The 15,324-nt window shown below is 55.8% G+C and overlaps 8 protein-coding genes across 8 annotated transcripts; 6 read left to right on the top strand and 2 right to left on the bottom strand.

Moving 5' to 3' along the window:
• The first annotated feature begins 210 nt into the window (after positions 1-210).
• B0H18DRAFT_976894 (pyridoxal phosphate-dependent transferase) lies at positions 211-3,193 on the top strand. The gene is made up of 9 exons (XM_048044202.1): positions 211-357; positions 1,029-1,354; positions 1,410-1,474; positions 1,531-1,705; positions 1,771-1,853; positions 1,910-2,251; positions 2,302-2,379; positions 2,427-2,524; positions 2,579-3,193. The coding sequence occupies exons 1-9, from the start codon at positions 260-262 to the stop codon at positions 2,907-2,909; spliced, it is 1,596 nt and encodes a 531-aa protein (XP_047899333.1). The 5' UTR covers positions 211-259; the 3' UTR covers positions 2,910-3,193.
• A 158-nt stretch (positions 3,194-3,351) lies between these two features.
• B0H18DRAFT_976892 (epsilon subunit of F1F0-ATP synthase N-terminal domain-containing protein) lies at positions 3,352-4,137 on the top strand. The gene is made up of 4 exons (XM_048044201.1): positions 3,352-3,497; positions 3,556-3,709; positions 3,763-3,851; positions 3,902-4,137. Exons 1-4 carry the CDS (start codon positions 3,375-3,377, stop codon positions 4,028-4,030), a joined length of 495 nt encoding a protein of 164 aa, XP_047899332.1. The 5' UTR covers positions 3,352-3,374; the 3' UTR covers positions 4,031-4,137.
• A 114-nt stretch (positions 4,138-4,251) lies between these two features.
• Positions 4,252-6,456, top strand: B0H18DRAFT_420758 (uncharacterized protein). The gene is made up of 4 exons (XM_048038022.1): positions 4,252-4,597; positions 4,667-5,098; positions 5,159-6,135; positions 6,195-6,456. Exons 1-3 carry the CDS (start codon positions 4,430-4,432, stop codon positions 6,041-6,043), a joined length of 1,485 nt encoding a protein of 494 aa, XP_047899331.1. The 5' UTR covers positions 4,252-4,429; the 3' UTR covers positions 6,044-6,135; positions 6,195-6,456.
• A 738-nt stretch (positions 6,457-7,194) lies between these two features.
• On the top strand, positions 7,195-7,931 carry B0H18DRAFT_420760 (uncharacterized protein). The gene is made up of 3 exons (XM_048038023.1): positions 7,195-7,400; positions 7,450-7,736; positions 7,791-7,931. The coding sequence occupies exons 1-3, from the start codon at positions 7,286-7,288 to the stop codon at positions 7,833-7,835; spliced, it is 447 nt and encodes a 148-aa protein (XP_047899330.1). The 5' UTR covers positions 7,195-7,285; the 3' UTR covers positions 7,836-7,931.
• Positions 7,693-8,772, top strand: B0H18DRAFT_420627 (uncharacterized protein). Its single transcript, XM_048038020.1, has 6 exons — positions 7,693-7,736; positions 7,791-8,096; positions 8,147-8,183; positions 8,239-8,338; positions 8,389-8,650; positions 8,758-8,772. The coding sequence occupies exons 2-5, from the start codon at positions 7,828-7,830 to the stop codon at positions 8,484-8,486; spliced, it is 504 nt and encodes a 167-aa protein (XP_047899329.1). The 5' UTR covers positions 7,693-7,736; positions 7,791-7,827; the 3' UTR covers positions 8,487-8,650; positions 8,758-8,772.
• An 877-nt stretch (positions 8,773-9,649) lies between these two features.
• Positions 9,650-11,555, bottom strand: B0H18DRAFT_1114409 (tRNA guanosine-2'-O-methyltransferase; the record flags this gene model as incomplete). Its single annotated transcript, XM_048033113.1, has 10 exons — positions 9,650-9,817; positions 9,882-10,100; positions 10,149-10,246; positions 10,297-10,434; positions 10,484-10,543; positions 10,600-10,660; positions 10,714-10,830; positions 10,894-10,970; positions 11,031-11,272; positions 11,335-11,555. The coding sequence occupies 10 exons, from the start codon at positions 11,553-11,555 to the stop codon at positions 9,650-9,652; spliced, it is 1,401 nt and encodes a 466-aa protein (XP_047899328.1).
• Positions 11,451-12,532, top strand: B0H18DRAFT_420645 (uncharacterized protein). Its single transcript, XM_048038021.1, has 4 exons — positions 11,451-11,921; positions 11,976-12,062; positions 12,128-12,300; positions 12,355-12,532. Exons 1-4 carry the CDS (start codon positions 11,585-11,587, stop codon positions 12,463-12,465), a joined length of 708 nt encoding a protein of 235 aa, XP_047899327.1. The 5' UTR covers positions 11,451-11,584; the 3' UTR covers positions 12,466-12,532.
• Positions 12,533-12,656: 124 nt separating this feature from the next.
• B0H18DRAFT_1114407 (uncharacterized protein) lies at positions 12,657-15,324 on the bottom strand (the record flags this gene model as incomplete). Its single annotated transcript, XM_048033112.1, has 9 exons — positions 12,657-13,552; positions 13,608-13,875; positions 13,934-14,112; positions 14,178-14,307; positions 14,377-14,485; positions 14,540-14,593; positions 14,659-14,757; positions 14,813-14,847; positions 14,905-15,324. 9 exons carry the CDS (start codon positions 15,322-15,324, stop codon positions 12,657-12,659), a joined length of 2,190 nt encoding a protein of 729 aa, XP_047899326.1.

The following is a 15,324-nucleotide window of genomic DNA, read 5'->3' as shown; positions in this document are numbered from 1 at the left end:
GGGTGATGGCGAACTGGCGGGCGTGGGCGCAGACAGCGTTGCGGACGGTGTGGGCGCTGGGGGGAGCGTTGAGGCGCAGTGCGCTCGTCCCAGGCGCGTGACGGTGTGACTGGATGGGCGTGCCGAAGCGCCTGTGACGAGCCCGATCTGGCGGTACCGCTTGGCTGGAGCCAGTCCGCGTTCACTCTGAGTCCCTCCAGACTGGGTCTCCTCTGTGCCTCAAATATGCCTCCTACCGCGCCACCGCTCCCCCACCGCCATGCTCTCCGCTGCCTGCGTCGCCCAGCACGCCCCCGCTCGCAGCGTTCCCCGCGTCGCCGCCCACCCCAGCGTCCGCCCAGGCACAACTACCACTGCGTGAGTGCTATTTCCGCCTTCTTGCGCTTCCGAGTGTTCTATCTCTATGCGGTATATATGAGCGGTTGACTCGACCGTTAATTCTTGTGCCGAGCGGACCTCAGCTCGCGCCTCTTCTGCTTCCTCTGCCTTCCAATTGCCGTTTGCGACCGTGCTAAGCTCGCGTGCTCCAAATGCTGACTTCGGAGAAGCTTCCGAGGCCCGCTCAGCCTCCCTTTCGTCCTTCTTGTCTGTGCATATCCTCCCACACGACCCACCGCGTGTCGGGACGGGCTCTGATTTCCTACTCGCGTATCAGGCGGATGTCACAAACACGGTTCCCCTTGCAATGTCACCATCACCTGACGGTGCAGAAATACCCGTGCATTGATTTTATTGATTTTGTTGGTTTCTGTGTGCGACACGCAGCAGAAGGGTGTGTGCCGCTGACGCCATAGCATCCCTATCGCAATGCTGGCTTCCACACGGTCCCAATTCCCATCCGATGCACGCACCCTGAGCAGTCGTGATAAGTTGACTCGCTCCACGGCCTGCTCGCGTGCTTCAGGTTCCAGCTTGCTTGGTGACCGCGAAGCCACAGCGCGGAGTATATACTAGCTGCCTATTTGCTTTTCATCCTGGCCTTCGCCGTCAAGCATGAATTGCTTACTTGGCTCCACTTTCCATTCCAGCCCGAAGAACACCAGGACATTGATCAAGGCCGCCCACTCACCGCGGACTCGCCATCTCAGTTCGCAGGCCGGATCTCATCAGAGCGCTTTCAAGGATGGTGCTTTAAAGCCGCGTTTGTCTGTTGTTCCCGGCAGATATCAACGCAGGACTATGGCCACCAGCACTTCGCCGTCGTCCTCCGTTCAATTCGGCCAGAAGTATGTTACGGCCGGGCTCAGCCGATCATTAGAAGCGGTAGTGGTGAAAGGAGAGGGATCCTACCTCACCGTGGAGGATGGCCGCAAGATGCTTGACTTTACTTGCGGCATCGGAGTCACGAACCTCGGTGAGTATGCCACACTGCAATGAAATTATTGAGACTCACCTCCCGATTATCGCAGGCCACTGTCACCCACGAGTTAGTAGCGCAGCAGCAAAGCAATGCATGGAAGTGGTTCACATGCAGGTGTGCTCACCGTCAGACCGCATATATGCATTGGGAACTCACGCCTAAGTGTTCAGTGCAGCATCGCCTTCCACCCACCCTACCTCAAACTCATCGAGAAGATCCTCCCTCTTATGCCTGACTCGTCCCTGAATTCATTCTTTTGGTGGAACTCGGGATCGGAAGCCATCGAAGCCGCAATCAAAATTGCCAGGACTGCAACCGGTCGTCAGAATATTATTTCGATGCAGGGTACGCGTAATCGCACCAATCTGGGGCTTTCTCATGAAAGACTGCCCGCTAATTGTCCATCACAGGTGCTTACCATGGCCGAACCTTCGGAGCTATGGCCGTTACGAAGAGCAAGACAATTTACAGCGAAGGAGTCCATCCCCTTATGGCGAGTGCACATTATATTCCCTCCGGCCCGCTCTCCGCTGATTAGCCGTGCCGTAGCCTGGGGTATTCACCCTCCCCTACCCATACTGGCACCAACTCGGCCTACCCGCATCCACGCCGAGCTCACAGCTCTCGGCCCTCTGCCTCGCGCAGCTCGACCTCCTGCTCAAGCAGCAGACCGCTCCGCAGGACACGGCTGCGATTCTGATTGAGACCGTGCTTGGTGAGGGCGGGTACGTCCCGGCACCTACAGAGTTCCTGCAGGGCCTGCGGGAGGTATGCGATAAGCATGGGATCTTGTTGATCATCGATGAGGTGCAGTGCGGATATGGGCGGGCGGGCAGGCAGTTTGCGATTGAGTACTCGGGTGTGCGGCCGGACATCATGTGTATCGCAAAGGTGAAAATTCCGCTGCTGTTCGGGCATCACAGACTGATCGATGTGCGTAGGGCCTTGCGAATGGTTTCCCCCTTAGCGGTGTTATTAGCCGAAAGGATATCACTGACAAGCTGAAGGCGGGAACCATGGTGCGTTTCTTTGTGGCGCGCGGAGAAAATTAGTAACGCTTTTGTAGGGCGGTACGTACGCAGGAAACGCCGTGGCATGTGCTGCCGCTTGCGAAGTCATTGACGTCATGAAGGAGGAGAATATTTTGGAGAACGTCAACGAACGGTGAGCTGCATCTACAAGTGTATTTTAACGGCTCGTAACCCTGCGGCCATCTAGGTCGAAGGAGTTATTTGCATTCCTGAACGCTCTGCGCGATGATATTGCGCCCTGCATCCTCGATGTGCGTGGACAAGGACTCATGGTCGCTGTCGAGTTTGCGTCGCCCGTAGGCACAGGCTCTCACGACTCCTTCGTCAACTCCGCCGTCCCGAAGAGTCTCGCGAGCCGCATCGCGAAGCGCTGTCAAGAGAAGGGGATGCTTATCCTGACCACGAGCGCGTACGAAGTCATTCGGTTCATCCCGGCACTCAACGTCTCCAAGGAAGACTTGGCGAAGGGCTGCCAAATATTCAGGGAGGCCGTGGAGGAAGTCGTGCGCGAGGGCTGAGTCGGTGAACGAGAAGAACAATACATGTATCTGTACATCCGATTCCTCCCATAGACGATATGCCCCGGCAAGCTCATGTAGTCCGTACACGCTTGGCTCAGGCCCCCCTCCAATGTATTAGTAGACTCAAGACAATCCTCCCGGAGCTTGCTACATACAGTATGTTGCTCAGGTTGTGTGATCATGGCAGCATTCGTTTCTACATGTGAGCTGTCGCATGATCTGTGCGTAGATTTCGATCAAAGATATCTGATCGCACACAGTATCTTCCGTCTAGCCAAGCGAGTCTGTTGTTAGATTCCAATTGTTATTGTACGGTTATGAAGTAGCCGGACAGTCGAAGACACCCACTTGCTATATTCGGTCAGTGATGTCGGCAGCATCAGGTGACCGTGTTACATCCCGGCAGCGTCCGGCGACCAGCTCACACTCAAGCTCGTCGTCGCGGACGGTCCGCAAGTCGTCATGTCTGCTCTCCGCCTCGTCTCTGCTGCTGCCCGCAGGGCGCCCCGATCCTTCGCCACCGGCCGCCGTGGCTACGCGGAGGCGGCCGACAAGATCAAGCTCTCGCTGGCCTTGCCCCACCAGGTCAGACCGGAGTAGTTTGCTGGTAGTTCTGTGACTGACTCTGGATGGGTCGCTGTAGTCGATCTTCAACTCAGCGGAGGTCGTCCAGGTGAACCTGCCCGCCGCTACCGGTGACATGGGTATCCTCGCAAACCACGTCCCCACGATTGAGCCTCTTCGCGCTGGTGTCGTTGAGGTGCTCGAGCCCGGAAGTGCTGCGAAAAAGTGGTTTGGTGCGTCTCAACAGTTCACTTATGTGCTTCTCGTCTCTCTGACGCTGTAAAAGTGTCTGGTGGTTTTGCCACCGTCCACCCGAACAACACGCTCACCATCAACGCCGTGGAGGCTGCGCCGCTGGAGGAATTCTCGGCTGAGGTGCGTTGATGAACCATGTCGGTGCATGCTGTCGCTCACTGTCTGTATAGGCTGTCCGTGCCAACCTGCAGGAGGCTCAGCGTGTTGCTGGGGGCAACGGTTCGGAGGAGGACAAGATGGAGGCACGCATAGAAGCCGATGTGTATGAGGCGCTTCAGCACGCGCTCAGCGCACGGTAAACGAATCTTGAGTACACGTAGCGTAGACACTGCATGAAGAGCGCATTCTGTCTGTACCGTTGAGTGAGGCTCGTGCCATGACTTCCTCGCAGGAGCCATTTGTTGGATACGCGCGGTCGTTGCCGTGAAGGCCCGGGCCATCAGACGAGCGCCTCGACCGCTGTTCGGAACTTCCCTGGTGGTTCCGTGTCACACATGGTAACGTACGCATGTCATTCAAGTGCCAGTACTTGGGCTGTGAGACTTCCCCAAGTACACCACTGGCACGTCCACGGCTGTGCATTTCCTAATACTTCGCGGTCGCAGGGTGAGATATAGCGGCCTGCATTTCCGACGTCTCTGTCTTCCGTCTTCACAAACCCCGCGTATCCTTCGGCTCACTCAGGCCCACACATTGGGATGAGAATTCCCCGTTCCTTCCGGGACAGAACTCTCTTGGAGGATGAACCATTTGCGTCACTTTTCCTAGTTCGATCGACCGCGGAAGCTAGCCGCTCGCGCAGTGGTAGTAAGTTCAACGGAGGCCACTGGACCGAAAGTATCATCGATGCCTTGAAGCAAGACGGGGTCAGTACACAAACAGTTCAACTGGGCATACTGCTGAGGCAAGGGCGCTGATATCTTGTATACATTTAGCTTCCCGCAGTCCAAGCATGGCTCCGCTTGGCGTTCTTCGCCTGTTCCCTTGAGGACACTGCCATCCAGGACCGAGCAAAACATGTTGCTCCGAACGGCGACAATATCCAGACATTCATACGCTTCTACTGGATTCTTTTCGAAAGCTCATCCTTGCCTGACAATGGATCAGCTGCCGTGATTTACTTGGAAGCCGAACGCGTGGCGCGAGGCTATTACTATGCACTGGGTCAACGTACCGAAGAACAAATTCCCCATGCGCAGAGAGTCCCGCATTCGCCACGCGTGCCATCCGAGACGCGACATAATCGAAATAGACGAACATTCAAGCGTCTGCGTAAGTCATACGGCGAAGATGCTTATGACGCAGAAGCCAGCGAAGGCGAAGATGACCGTACGCTGGCGTCGCAAGACGACGCCACAGATGCTCTGGTGCGAGCCATATGCTGAATTGTTGTATCCTCGCTGACCGTGCTCGTTCCCGTTCCTCAGGAGCCGTCGCGGCAGGATATATGCATCGCATCCCCGCCACAAACCGTTGGACTCTCCGAAGTCATGCAGCATGTCGAATCCGACAGCCTTGACCTGCAAGGGGATCGTCGTGAAGAAGAACATAGTGTTGTTCTAGGCGACAAGAGGAAGGCGGGCAGCGACTGTGCATCTAGTGCAGCGCAGACTTCTCCGTCCGAGGGAGAGGGTCTTGCTGTGGCGCCGCCGCATGCGCAGGACAATATGATGGACATAGACCATGATGCCCTGTCGTCCCTCTCTGACCTTACGCACTCTGAGACTGAGATGCAGGTTCATATCGACGCCACAATACCCGCTGACGTCGCCAACATTGCGCATACTTCAGGCCGTCGACCTCGCAGAGCAGCATCAAACGTTGAGCGCCTCTCCTATCTAGCGAAGGACATCAACAAATATGAAGGCCAGCGCAGCCGTGGTTTCTTCAACAACAATTGGGCAGAAGACACCTCCGATGACGATACAGGGCACCCTCGTCCGCAGGTCGCCAAGCGGACAGCTCCTCCGCGTCCCCAGCTGGCTAAACGGTCTACGCCACTTCCAAAGCAGCCCAAACGCCGCAAGCACAAGTCGGAAGCCAAATCGCCTGGGACGTCATTCGAGAAGACCTCTACGCAAGTGGCAACCAGCGCTGACTCTCCGAATAGAGAAAGTGTCGACGGTGTCTCCCCACCGACTACTGCTCCCGTTCCTATCCCGTCGACATCAGCTGCGAAGACCAAACGTACAGTCGCTAAGAAGCCGAAGAAGTACGCGAAGAAGGGCCGTCGTGGGCGTACCGGTGACGATCTACCTAGCCGTCCAGAGAAGAGGCCTCGAGACGAAGAGGCCGCAGTCACGGGGACGTAGAAGGCAGTCTGATACTAGATGGGTGTGCACCGGAACCATCAGATCGTGTGGCAGGTACTGCTGACGCATCGATCGGGGACCCTCTGCATGAGGTGCGTATTGCGTCCGTGAAGGTTGATGATGCGTATGAACTCTAACTTGAGTCCGTTAGAACTCGATACGGATGGGGATCGATATTGTAGGAGGAATCTCAGCCACACCCTCGAGACCGTCTTCGCACCCTCCCCCAATCGCGCCCTCATACTTGGTCCAGTCAGCGGAGCCGAAGTTATCCAAGCGCAGCAGGAGTGTCTTCGAGGGTTCAAGCAAGACCGCAAACGACAAGAGGCTCATGCTGAATCTAGTCGCCAGCGGGCACCTCTTCCAAAGCGACGCAAGGAGCGGAGAGCCGTCACAGAGCCTGCCAAATCATCCCACACACAATTGCCTCGGCAGCCGAGTTGCTTGGCCGACGTCGACTCGGTCGTTCAGGATGCAGCTTCGAACGCCTTGCTAGACGGCGAGGCACAGAACTCGAGGATAACTCTTGTTGACTGGGTAGCCGCGGCTGACGGTGACGGTCAAGATGTCCCACCGGACTCTAGCGACGATGAGGTGCCATTGAGGGAACTTGTCGCCGCAAGGAAGCAGAGCGCGAACACGGCGGAGGTCCCCTCAGCACTGGTCGTAGCCAAGCAGGACAGCGTCGAGATCGATATTTCGCAACAGCAATTTGACTCCATAGTCCCTCAGCTTGTGCTGCCGCCTCCCAAGCAAGCTGAGCCATATGTACCTCCTATACAGCCCGCTGGACCCAAACCGCGACTGCATGTCAGACCGCCCATCTGGGCAGAGGTACGCACCTGTGGTTCCTTTCGATTGTGAGTTCTGCTGAGCAATTTATAGTCAAGGCAAGAGGTTTGCGAGTCCTTCGAGTGGTTCCGGAGTTACCAAGGCGGCGTTTACTTTGCCAAGGATATGGTCAGAGGGTATCTACTCAGCGGTTTCCCTGCAAGGTAGGATCACATACCACTGGTATCCGCAAAGCTCATCCCGTGTAGTCGCGACCTCTTCGCCATGACGGTCGCTGATCGTATCTCACGGGTAAGCATATTCTGATCACTCTGGCTATGCGCTAGATATGCGTCACAGGGGCGGTAAAGCCGAGAGCATCCACACGCAGAAGGGCGTACACAAGTCGCATGAAGCAAGCGACCACTTGAAGGCGACAAGTCGGTTCGAGCACTGTTGAACACACATGCCATGCAACGTCCCCTGGTCTTGTGGTCGACGACAAGTACGGATTTTCCCATTCAACCTCGCCGCGATGGCTATACATACGTCGTTCTCGGCTTCTACCGCATTGCGCACGCGTGGGGTGAGACACTTATTGTACTTGACGGCAATGGACTAACGTAATCAACAAGCTGAGGAGCAACCTGCGCAAAATGCTCATGGTAGCGTCGTGCGATACAAGTTCGCCTTCCAGTGGTGCGAAGAACAAGGCGCGCCTTGGTGGACTCAGAGCTCCATTCCGCCAGATGTCCACAGCGAAAGCAAAGTCTTTGGTAAAGACGAAGAAGCTGTGATTACGATCGCACCGCAGCCGACTCTAGACACATGTGCCGCGGCGGATGTATGCTCACTGAAGAACACGAGGGGCCCATTGCGAGTACGTCAACCTGCAGAACGATGTCCTACCTGGTTGTTACGAGTACGTTGCCTAACTTTTGGACTACGCTGCCAGCGTGAACTCAGGTGTCTCTAGGCATGTGGGCGAAGGCCCGCTCCGTCTTACCTGTTCAATGTGTGAACAATCTTCGCCAATGGTATATGCCGAGCAGTGGATGTGTCTGTACCGAAAGTGCCTGGGCTTCTGGAGAAGCGCACAAGGCCATGCTCCAACACAATTGACGTATGCTAGGTCCTTCCTTCATCCAATCGCCTTTGCGCCGGAAGACTTGGAGGAATTGCGACCCAGTCCGCCGGTAGCTGAGGCTGAGGATGGAATCACGACCAGCTCCATGTTCTGCAAGGGCTGGCATTGTAGGCAATGTGGTCGGTTGTCAAGCAGGTAGGATATTACGTCTACAGTTCCTTGCAACCATCGCTTACAATTTGAAGGTATATGTGGGAGCATTGGCACTGCAAGCATTGCGGAGTGAGCATTCCACATGGCATGTTGTAGGTGTACACAGTACTGATCCATTGCTCAGGGGCAGTACAAGGTTGCCGGTCGCGTTCGGGACTCCAAAGAGTTTTGGACACAACCGAGCCCACAGAGCTTTACCAACCACGTCGTTGCTACCGACTCAGGTAAGTGACACGCAGGGTCTGAGGTATTGCTTATGGACGTATCGGCGTAGGATCATCGCGCTGCCCATGCGGATATGCAAGTTGGGTCCTTCGTGGGGCCAATGCATACCTATATCCTCCCGCACAACAGGTTTGCATTACGGAATGATGGCTTCAATGTCGCTGATACCCTTGTTACCTTCAGAGGGCGAATACACCTGATCTGTCCACCTCCTGCGTCGAAAGTCCCCGCTAACACCGCGTTCAAGGAATATCAAGTACAGGCGACTAATGGAGAGCTCCTATTCCGTCGATGGCCCCTGCGAGCTGTAAGTCTCCGTTTCCGCCCACCGTACTTAATCTGATGTTCTCTTACAGCATAAATGTAATTGACTCCGCTCCGTGACCCTTTTTCATCTTCTCATCACACACGCAGGCAGAGGAACGCTCTTGACAAATTACTTCTCGCAAAACTGTGCGTGATGTATCCCTGGGGTGGCGTGACATTCTGAATCTTTGCAATTCCAGCCGGAGAACCATACCAGTATGTTGGCGGGACGGATAACACTGTTCCCTGGGACCGAGCGCCAAGCGCAGTTCGCGATGCCCTAGATATCATCAAGGGCCGCATGAAGGAGGCCTTGAACGTAGAAGCGAACTTCAACGAAGTCCTCAGTGCGCATACATGGAGAAGCAGAAGATGGCGGTATGCCCTCTTCCATTTCTGACATCTGCACGGACTGACAATCGGCCGTACGAATGTCCAGTTTCATAGCGATGCCGAACGAGGCCTAGGGCCTGTCGTAGCCTCCTTGTCACTGGGCTCGGGGGCATACATGTACTTCCGCCTCCTTGGCCGATACACAGATAAGAAGGGCCAGGGAGGCGATAGGAACGCGCTCACTCTTTACCTCCGACATGTGCGAATGCCTCCTTCTCTTCTTCGTGGCTATACTGACAGCTAACCAGGGTGACGTTGTCGTCATGGAGGGCGCGGACGTACAAACGTTCTACGAGTGAGTCCTCCGTATTGCCTTGTACGACGGCGGGACACTGAATCTGTGCGAAAGGCATACCGTCGTGCCCGTCAACTTCCGCATTGCTGCGACGGCTCGCTCTATCGACAGCCGTAATCACTGATCTCCCTATCCAATCCTGCGTTGTTGCCATGTCACCACTAGCTTACCAGTGCTCGCTCATCGTATTGCTGTCTCGCTAATTACTCCCGACGTTTGCTTTCTGCGTATGTTCCGCATCTTATTCGCCATCGATACCCTCCCGCTTCCTACATTAGTCCTTTTGCAACATGCTACCGCATATACCAATAAAATATCACGCCCAGGCGTCCCCTCGTCCTCGATTTCTTGAACCCTGGAAGTACTTCTCACGGAAATCCTTATGGGCAGGTGTGTGCGCCAATCCATCGTCGGGAGCGTCCGCTGCCGACGTGAAAGTAGGAGGCGGATACCGCTCAGACGTGGTTTTACGGATGGTGATAAGCTGCGATGCGTATCAACTGCTCGTTAGTAAACAAGGTGGGTCGGAGACGATATCATAGGCGCACCCTACGACCCCAAGACCCGAAGTTTGCAGCGAGTTCGCGACGACCTCCATGCCCTCGCACAGCATGGTTGTATATCGATCTCTTCGTACTCGTCGTTACTGTTGGCAAGAAGAACACCAGCCGCCCGCGCGGCCTGAGGAGGTACCGTGCCAGCAGGACGAGGTCCACGACGAGCGAGATAGCTCGTAGGGCATGGTCGGCGGTATGTACGGTGGTCGTCTCTGTGGATCAAGACCTCAGCGGACATCGAAGATTGCGCGAGGGCACCAACGTCGTTTGTGACGAATGGCTCTGTGGATTTGCGCGCGGCGGTTTGTCGGGTCTCGCTTTCCTGCCTAGGCGTTTTGCACCGGCACGAACGCCGTCTAGGACGGGATCAGCATAAGGACATACAATGTACCGACAATCCGCGTACAGGGAGGATCCGTGATGATGGCGTCGAACATCTCTCCGCATCTCCACGGATTACGAGTGACGTCGAAAGTGCACAGATCAAGAATGCGGCTGGCGACGCCGTACTGTGCCGCGGCACGGATAATGCCTGGCTGCTTCTCTATTGCCAATTAGACAGTCGATATGTCCGTCGCAATAAGATCGCTCACCTTTGCCTCGCATCTGTCGACCGTCAATGTCGGAGCCGAAAACGAATGCACCGAAGTGTGCTGTCGTCTAGGTAGCATACAGTCAGGTGCATTCCACCCATCCGCGAAGAAAGGACTTGCGTAGGCCATGCTTCCCGTCCCAATGAAGGGGTCGTAGATCAGCTTTCCTGGGGCGGCCTGAAATGCTTGTCTCAGCAGAGGGTAACATATTCCGAGTGTGGAGAGCTGACCAGGGTCTGGTTAGCCATAAGCAGAGATATTTCTGCCTCCATGCTGGTGTTCCCGTAGTACGTTCGCTTCTTCACGTCGAACGTCTTGACCAAAGGCCGAGCCGTACCCTCCTCTATCTTCAACAGACGATGCCCTGGACATTCAGAATGTACCATGCGCTGCAGCAGTACTAGACGTACCAACCTTCCGAAGAATACCTCCTCGAAGTCACCATCGCCTTCATGTTTATGACGGATGGTGCCACGCTTGTCGCGGTCTACGAGATCAGTGGTCTGTCAGCGGACGATGAACCGTAATGAATGGAGATGTCGTACACTCTTCAAACAAGCCAAGACGACTTCCGGGCTATGCATGTCGATTCGTCCGCGGAAGTCCATGTAGCTGAAACCTTCGATCACGTCCTTCATGCGTCTCTGGGGGATTGTGTGGTTGTAGGCCGAGATGGAGAACTTGAACGACGTGTCGTGAGTATATTTGGACCATCTCTCGCGATTCTTGCGGATTTGTTCATGCAACTCCTCGTATGTCTTGCCCCGACCATAGAATTCGCACACGGATCTGGAAGCCAAACGCGTGACCTTCGGTGAGCTTGTTCGCCACATGAGGGATTCGGGTCTCACTTCACGAGGATGCACCGCTGCGCCAGTACTCTTGCATGCGACTCGCTCTCAAGCTCCAGGACCATGAACGGCCTTGATGCATCGGGGAATGGTGGGAACGTAACCTCAAATCCATGCAGCTCTGCTATGGACTGTATTTCGGGGATGCGAAACTCTTCATGTGCCTGAGCAAATACGAGGAGACACTGCAGGCCCATTTGCTGCCGTGGCGGTGTGGTCATGGGCGTGTTGGGCGAGTAAACGACACAAGATGCGTCTCTGCAATCCGCCCGATCCACATCTGTGGCCGCCCGATGCCATTCAGACGTTGTTTGGCGAATCAAACAAACGCCGTACCCGCCAACTCAACTTGGCCATAAGTAGTTCTCTCACCGTACACTCTGGCTACATCTCGTTGCAGGCCAGACATTATCTCAACGCCGCTGACCTCAACGCCGCTGACCTCAACGTCTCGACGTCCACCATCTCCGGCGCCTCTCATCCTCACGGATCGCGACGGGGATCAAGTCCTTCGTCTCAGCCAACCAAGAACATGGCCGCATCTGCTCTCGCGCCGACCGTGCTGGAGTCGATCAGGCCCGAAAACTGTAGGCTCCTCGGTTCCCGTACACCTATAACACATCTGATTTTACGGTACCCAGTCGACGAAGAGGGTCTGGAGACACTGCGTTTTCTGTTCTCAGATACCCTCCTATTTGCTGCCCTGGACCTCATTGATCGAGAAAGCGGTGAGTTGTAAGATCCCCGTACGATTATGCGCACAACACCCTGCCTATCACAACTCATCGTGAAGTCATCAAATACAAGACACCATGGGGCGGCATACAGTATGAGGTACATGGTTCGACGGCTAACTACAGCGTCTTCCCCGAGCTACCTGGACCTTCCCCCGACAAGAAGTCTTCGCTCTACTGCACATGTCCCGCATTCGCATACTCTGTGCTCCTCTCCAGGACGCAAGTAATGGTGAGGTACTGTTATAATTGACTGTAACGCCACATGTTCACACGTGTAGAACAGTGTAAACACCTCCTGGCTACCCTGCTTGCCGAGAGATTGGCAAAGTGTATAGAGCGAAGCATCCAGCCTAACGACATAGCGGCTCTGGCCATACGCCAATGTACAAGTTGAAGGACGCAATGTTTGCAGCATGCGGGCTGTACCCGCATGACATGGACCTCGACGGAACGGATTAAGGTATATGTAGCAGGTATATACATGTATTATCGTACAGTCTATCGCACTATACTCAACACGATGCCATGAAGATCTACGGAGCATCCATCGCTCTAGAGCACGTCTTGCCGGCAGGAATCACTATCTTATTGGTAGAACTTCTTAGCAGGGATGCTGCCATTAACAGCGACAGCCTTCTCTCCGGCCGTTCCTGCGGGTTCCCCGCTGATGCGACGAATTCGCCACTGCAGCAAGTCTGCATACTCTCGCAGACCATTCACCAGCTCCCGCAACTGCTTCCTCGTAGGCACCGGTCTACCTTGGGAGTCGACGCGCATATAAGCACTGAGATCATCTTCATCGTCGCCATCACCCTCATCCTCGTCCGACGAAAGGTCAGACATCGGCGACGGCGCACGGGAGGTAGCCGGGCTACTCCCGAACGCGGTCCGCTCGAGCATATCGCCGTCCGCGTCTGCTTTCGATGCTTCACCGGACTGACCACGACGCTTTGGCTTCACGTCGCCCAGCTCGCACTTCATCGCGATCCACTCGGCCATCTTCTGGATCTCCTGCGGGTCGTAGAATCCCCACCAGCGTTCCTCGCTGCCGTCGTCCTCGTCCTCGGAGTCTTCAGTTTCGTTCTTCGCCGCACCCTCGGGGAGTCTGCCCCATACGGCGACGATCCACGACCACCGGCGCATCGCTTGCCGGTCTTCCTCGGTGAGGCCGCCTCTCCTGCGGTTGATCTTGACTTTAGCGTTCTTGCCAGCGACGAGGTGCAGCGCAGCCTCCCGCTCAGCCTCAGAAGGCGTCAAGAGGTAGTACACCCTGCCCTCGTGGTCTTGTCCCAGGGACGCGTAACGGAGGATATGGCTCGAAGACGCGAGGCGGTGCGCGTGCTCAATGTTCTGCAGCGCCTGTTTGTGCTCTTCCCGCTCGGCCTTGGTCGGGCCCTTCTCCTTGGACTTGGCCTTGAGCTCGTCATACAGCGCCTTCTGCCTGTTGATCTCCTCGCGGACGTCTTGTTGAGGGTCTTCTCCTGCTCCAGACTGTAATCGAGTTCCTCGCGGATGGCCTTGGTATGCAGGGCAGACTCGACGAGCGACGCGATGACAGGGACGAGCTGGGCAGAGTTGCCGACGTAGACGTCGTTGTCCGTTTGGTGCGTGCCGCGCGTGGTACGATAGACGACGTTAGCGGGTGGAGGGAGGGGTCCGGGTACTGGAATGGGGAAGACGGGACCTTTCGCAGCCCGTCGCGCAGCGCCGCGAGGGCCAGCCAGATCTTGTTCAGATTCGCACCAGACGCGCGGACGTCGCCGATCGGCCCTTTGACCACTCTGCGATCGCGTCGTTGTCTGCGCTGTCTGCTATAACGGTCAGGAGAGACAGGATAACGGCCTTGACGCAGGCTCTGAGACCCATCCCTCGACTTCGTCTTCGGTATCGCCGACACGGGCGCCATGCTCCCCTGTAGTGCCCGTGACCTCTTCTAGCTCGTCGAGGTGAGTCTTGGCGATGTTAAGGACGGGGGAGAACCGTTGCACGAATTCGCGGATGTAGATACGTGCTTCTGCCGCAGGCAGGTCGAGGGCGGTCTCTATTCGTGCCACAAGGGGTTTGGAAGGGATTTGGGCGGAGGAGCAGGTTTCGCCCTGGGTGCACGAGGTTTCCGTGCGGGTACGCCATCCTTCTGGGCGACCTGCGTGGTCTTTGTCGCTTTCTTTTTTGACTCCGCAGGGACAGAAGAAGCAACACTCTTCTTCATGTCCTTTGCTTTGGGACGCGAAGCAGACTAAATATCAAGGAACATCGATGACCAGTCGTCAGCCAAATTGTCTAGGCACGTGCCGATCCAGCGTACCGTGCCTGTGGAGCCCTTCGCCGTCGCCTTGGCGGGTACGGTCGTCGCACCGTCTGCCTTAGTAGGCGCAGGCCGCTTTGGTTGTACAGCTTGGTCGGGGAAGAATTTACTGTGACGGAGCTTGGTGAGCACGAATACCGGGCGCGGAGGACGCCGCGCTTACCCTGTCGGTTCGAGGCCTTTTGCCTTCCGGCACATTCTGCAGTTGCAGATATCCCTGCAACGAGGGCACCTACCACGGATGGTCAGCAGTGAGCAGAGAGGTATTCACTGAGAACATACTCATAGTAATAACCATCCTTCAGAATATGTTTTTCACGGTCCTTCTTCGAGAGTGTGGGTACACCGCGTGCCTTGATCTCGTCCATGTCTTCATTGTATCTATTGGATAGACATCTTCGGCAGTATTTCGCTGAACAGCGCCCGTCGGAGGCACGGGAGGATGAAGACTTTTTGTACATTGAATGCCGTCTGTGATTACATCAATGAGATCGGCGAGAAGCACGGTAGAATACGATAAGAACTGACCTGACAAGACACGTTTCTGGTTGCACTGATGACAGTAGATGACAGGTTCATCCACAGCTGCAGATGCCTTGACACTGCGCGCGACTTGGTGCCCTTCATCAGCTCTGGGAGCAGAAGATCCCGACAGCCGCGGCTTCTTAATGTCGTGCTCAGCACGCGTCGGATGTTCTGAAATCTTCCCAGACGCGTCGGATAGCTTCCGTTTCCTTGCGCTGTGGTAGAAACTTGTTCGCTCTCAGTGCTGATAGCATCGCTGCGGCGGCTGGGCCGCAAAGGCGTGTTCTCCTTACTGCTTGACAAAGAAGCGTCGCCCAGGCTCTGGCGCGTCGTCTTGTAAGGAGATGGAGGCACGTCCACGTAGGCGTAGTTCATGCGCGAGACGGAGGAAGACGGAGCGGATTTGGGCAGCGAGGGGCGCAT

The sequence above is a fragment of the Fomitopsis serialis genome, assembly GCF_022376445.1.
Source record: "Fomitopsis serialis strain Sig1Antser10 chromosome Unknown B0H18scaffold_4, whole genome shotgun sequence".
In the NCBI taxonomy this organism is placed as follows: domain Eukaryota; kingdom Fungi; phylum Basidiomycota; class Agaricomycetes; order Polyporales; family Fomitopsidaceae; genus Fomitopsis; species Fomitopsis serialis.
Note: the sequence above shows the minus strand (reverse complement) of the source record. Positions and strands in the feature narration are given on the sequence as shown.

Coding starts and splice junctions, on each gene's coding strand:
- B0H18DRAFT_976892 (XM_048044201.1), top strand. CDS start 3,375: ATGTCTGCTCTCCGCCTCGTCTCTGCTGCTGCCCGCAGGGCGCCCCGA. Junction 3,498..3,555: donor CGCTGGCCTTGCCCCACCAG/GTCAGACCGGAG, acceptor GGGTCGCTGTAG/TCGATCTTCAACTCAGCGGA. Junction 3,852..3,901: donor TGGAGGAATTCTCGGCTGAG/GTGCGTTGATGA, acceptor CTGTCTGTATAG/GCTGTCCGTGCCAACCTGCA.
- B0H18DRAFT_420645 (XM_048038021.1), top strand. CDS start 11,585: ATGCGTCTCTGCAATCCGCCCGATCCACATCTGTGGCCGCCCGATGCC. Junction 12,063..12,127: donor CCTCATTGATCGAGAAAGCG/GTGAGTTGTAAG, acceptor CTCATCGTGAAG/TCATCAAATACAAGACACCA. Junction 12,301..12,354: donor TCTCCAGGACGCAAGTAATG/GTGAGGTACTGT, acceptor CGTGTAGAACAG/TGTAAACACCTCCTGGCTAC.
- B0H18DRAFT_420758 (XM_048038022.1), top strand. CDS start 4,430: ATGAGAATTCCCCGTTCCTTCCGGGACAGAACTCTCTTGGAGGATGAA. Junction 4,598..4,666: donor ATGCCTTGAAGCAAGACGGG/GTCAGTACACAA, acceptor GTATACATTTAG/CTTCCCGCAGTCCAAGCATG. Junction 5,099..5,158: donor ACGACGCCACAGATGCTCTG/GTGCGAGCCATA, acceptor CCCGTTCCTCAG/GAGCCGTCGCGGCAGGATAT.
- B0H18DRAFT_420760 (XM_048038023.1), top strand. CDS start 7,286: ATGCAACGTCCCCTGGTCTTGTGGTCGACGACAAGTACGGATTTTCCC. Junction 7,401..7,449: donor CCGCATTGCGCACGCGTGGG/GTGAGACACTTA, acceptor GTAATCAACAAG/CTGAGGAGCAACCTGCGCAA. Junction 7,737..7,790: donor GTCCTACCTGGTTGTTACGA/GTACGTTGCCTA, acceptor AGGTGTCTCTAG/GCATGTGGGCGAAGGCCCGC.
- B0H18DRAFT_976894 (XM_048044202.1), top strand. CDS start 260: ATGCTCTCCGCTGCCTGCGTCGCCCAGCACGCCCCCGCTCGCAGCGTT. Junction 358..1,028: donor CCAGGCACAACTACCACTGC/GTGAGTGCTATT, acceptor TTTCCATTCCAG/CCCGAAGAACACCAGGACAT. Junction 2,525..2,578: donor TTGGAGAACGTCAACGAACG/GTGAGCTGCATC, acceptor GCGGCCATCTAG/GTCGAAGGAGTTATTTGCAT.
- B0H18DRAFT_420627 (XM_048038020.1), top strand. CDS start 7,828: ATGTGTGAACAATCTTCGCCAATGGTATATGCCGAGCAGTGGATGTGT. Junction 8,184..8,238: donor GGCACTGCAAGCATTGCGGA/GTGAGCATTCCA, acceptor TCCATTGCTCAG/GGGCAGTACAAGGTTGCCGG. Junction 8,339..8,388: donor CGTCGTTGCTACCGACTCAG/GTAAGTGACACG, acceptor GTATCGGCGTAG/GATCATCGCGCTGCCCATGC.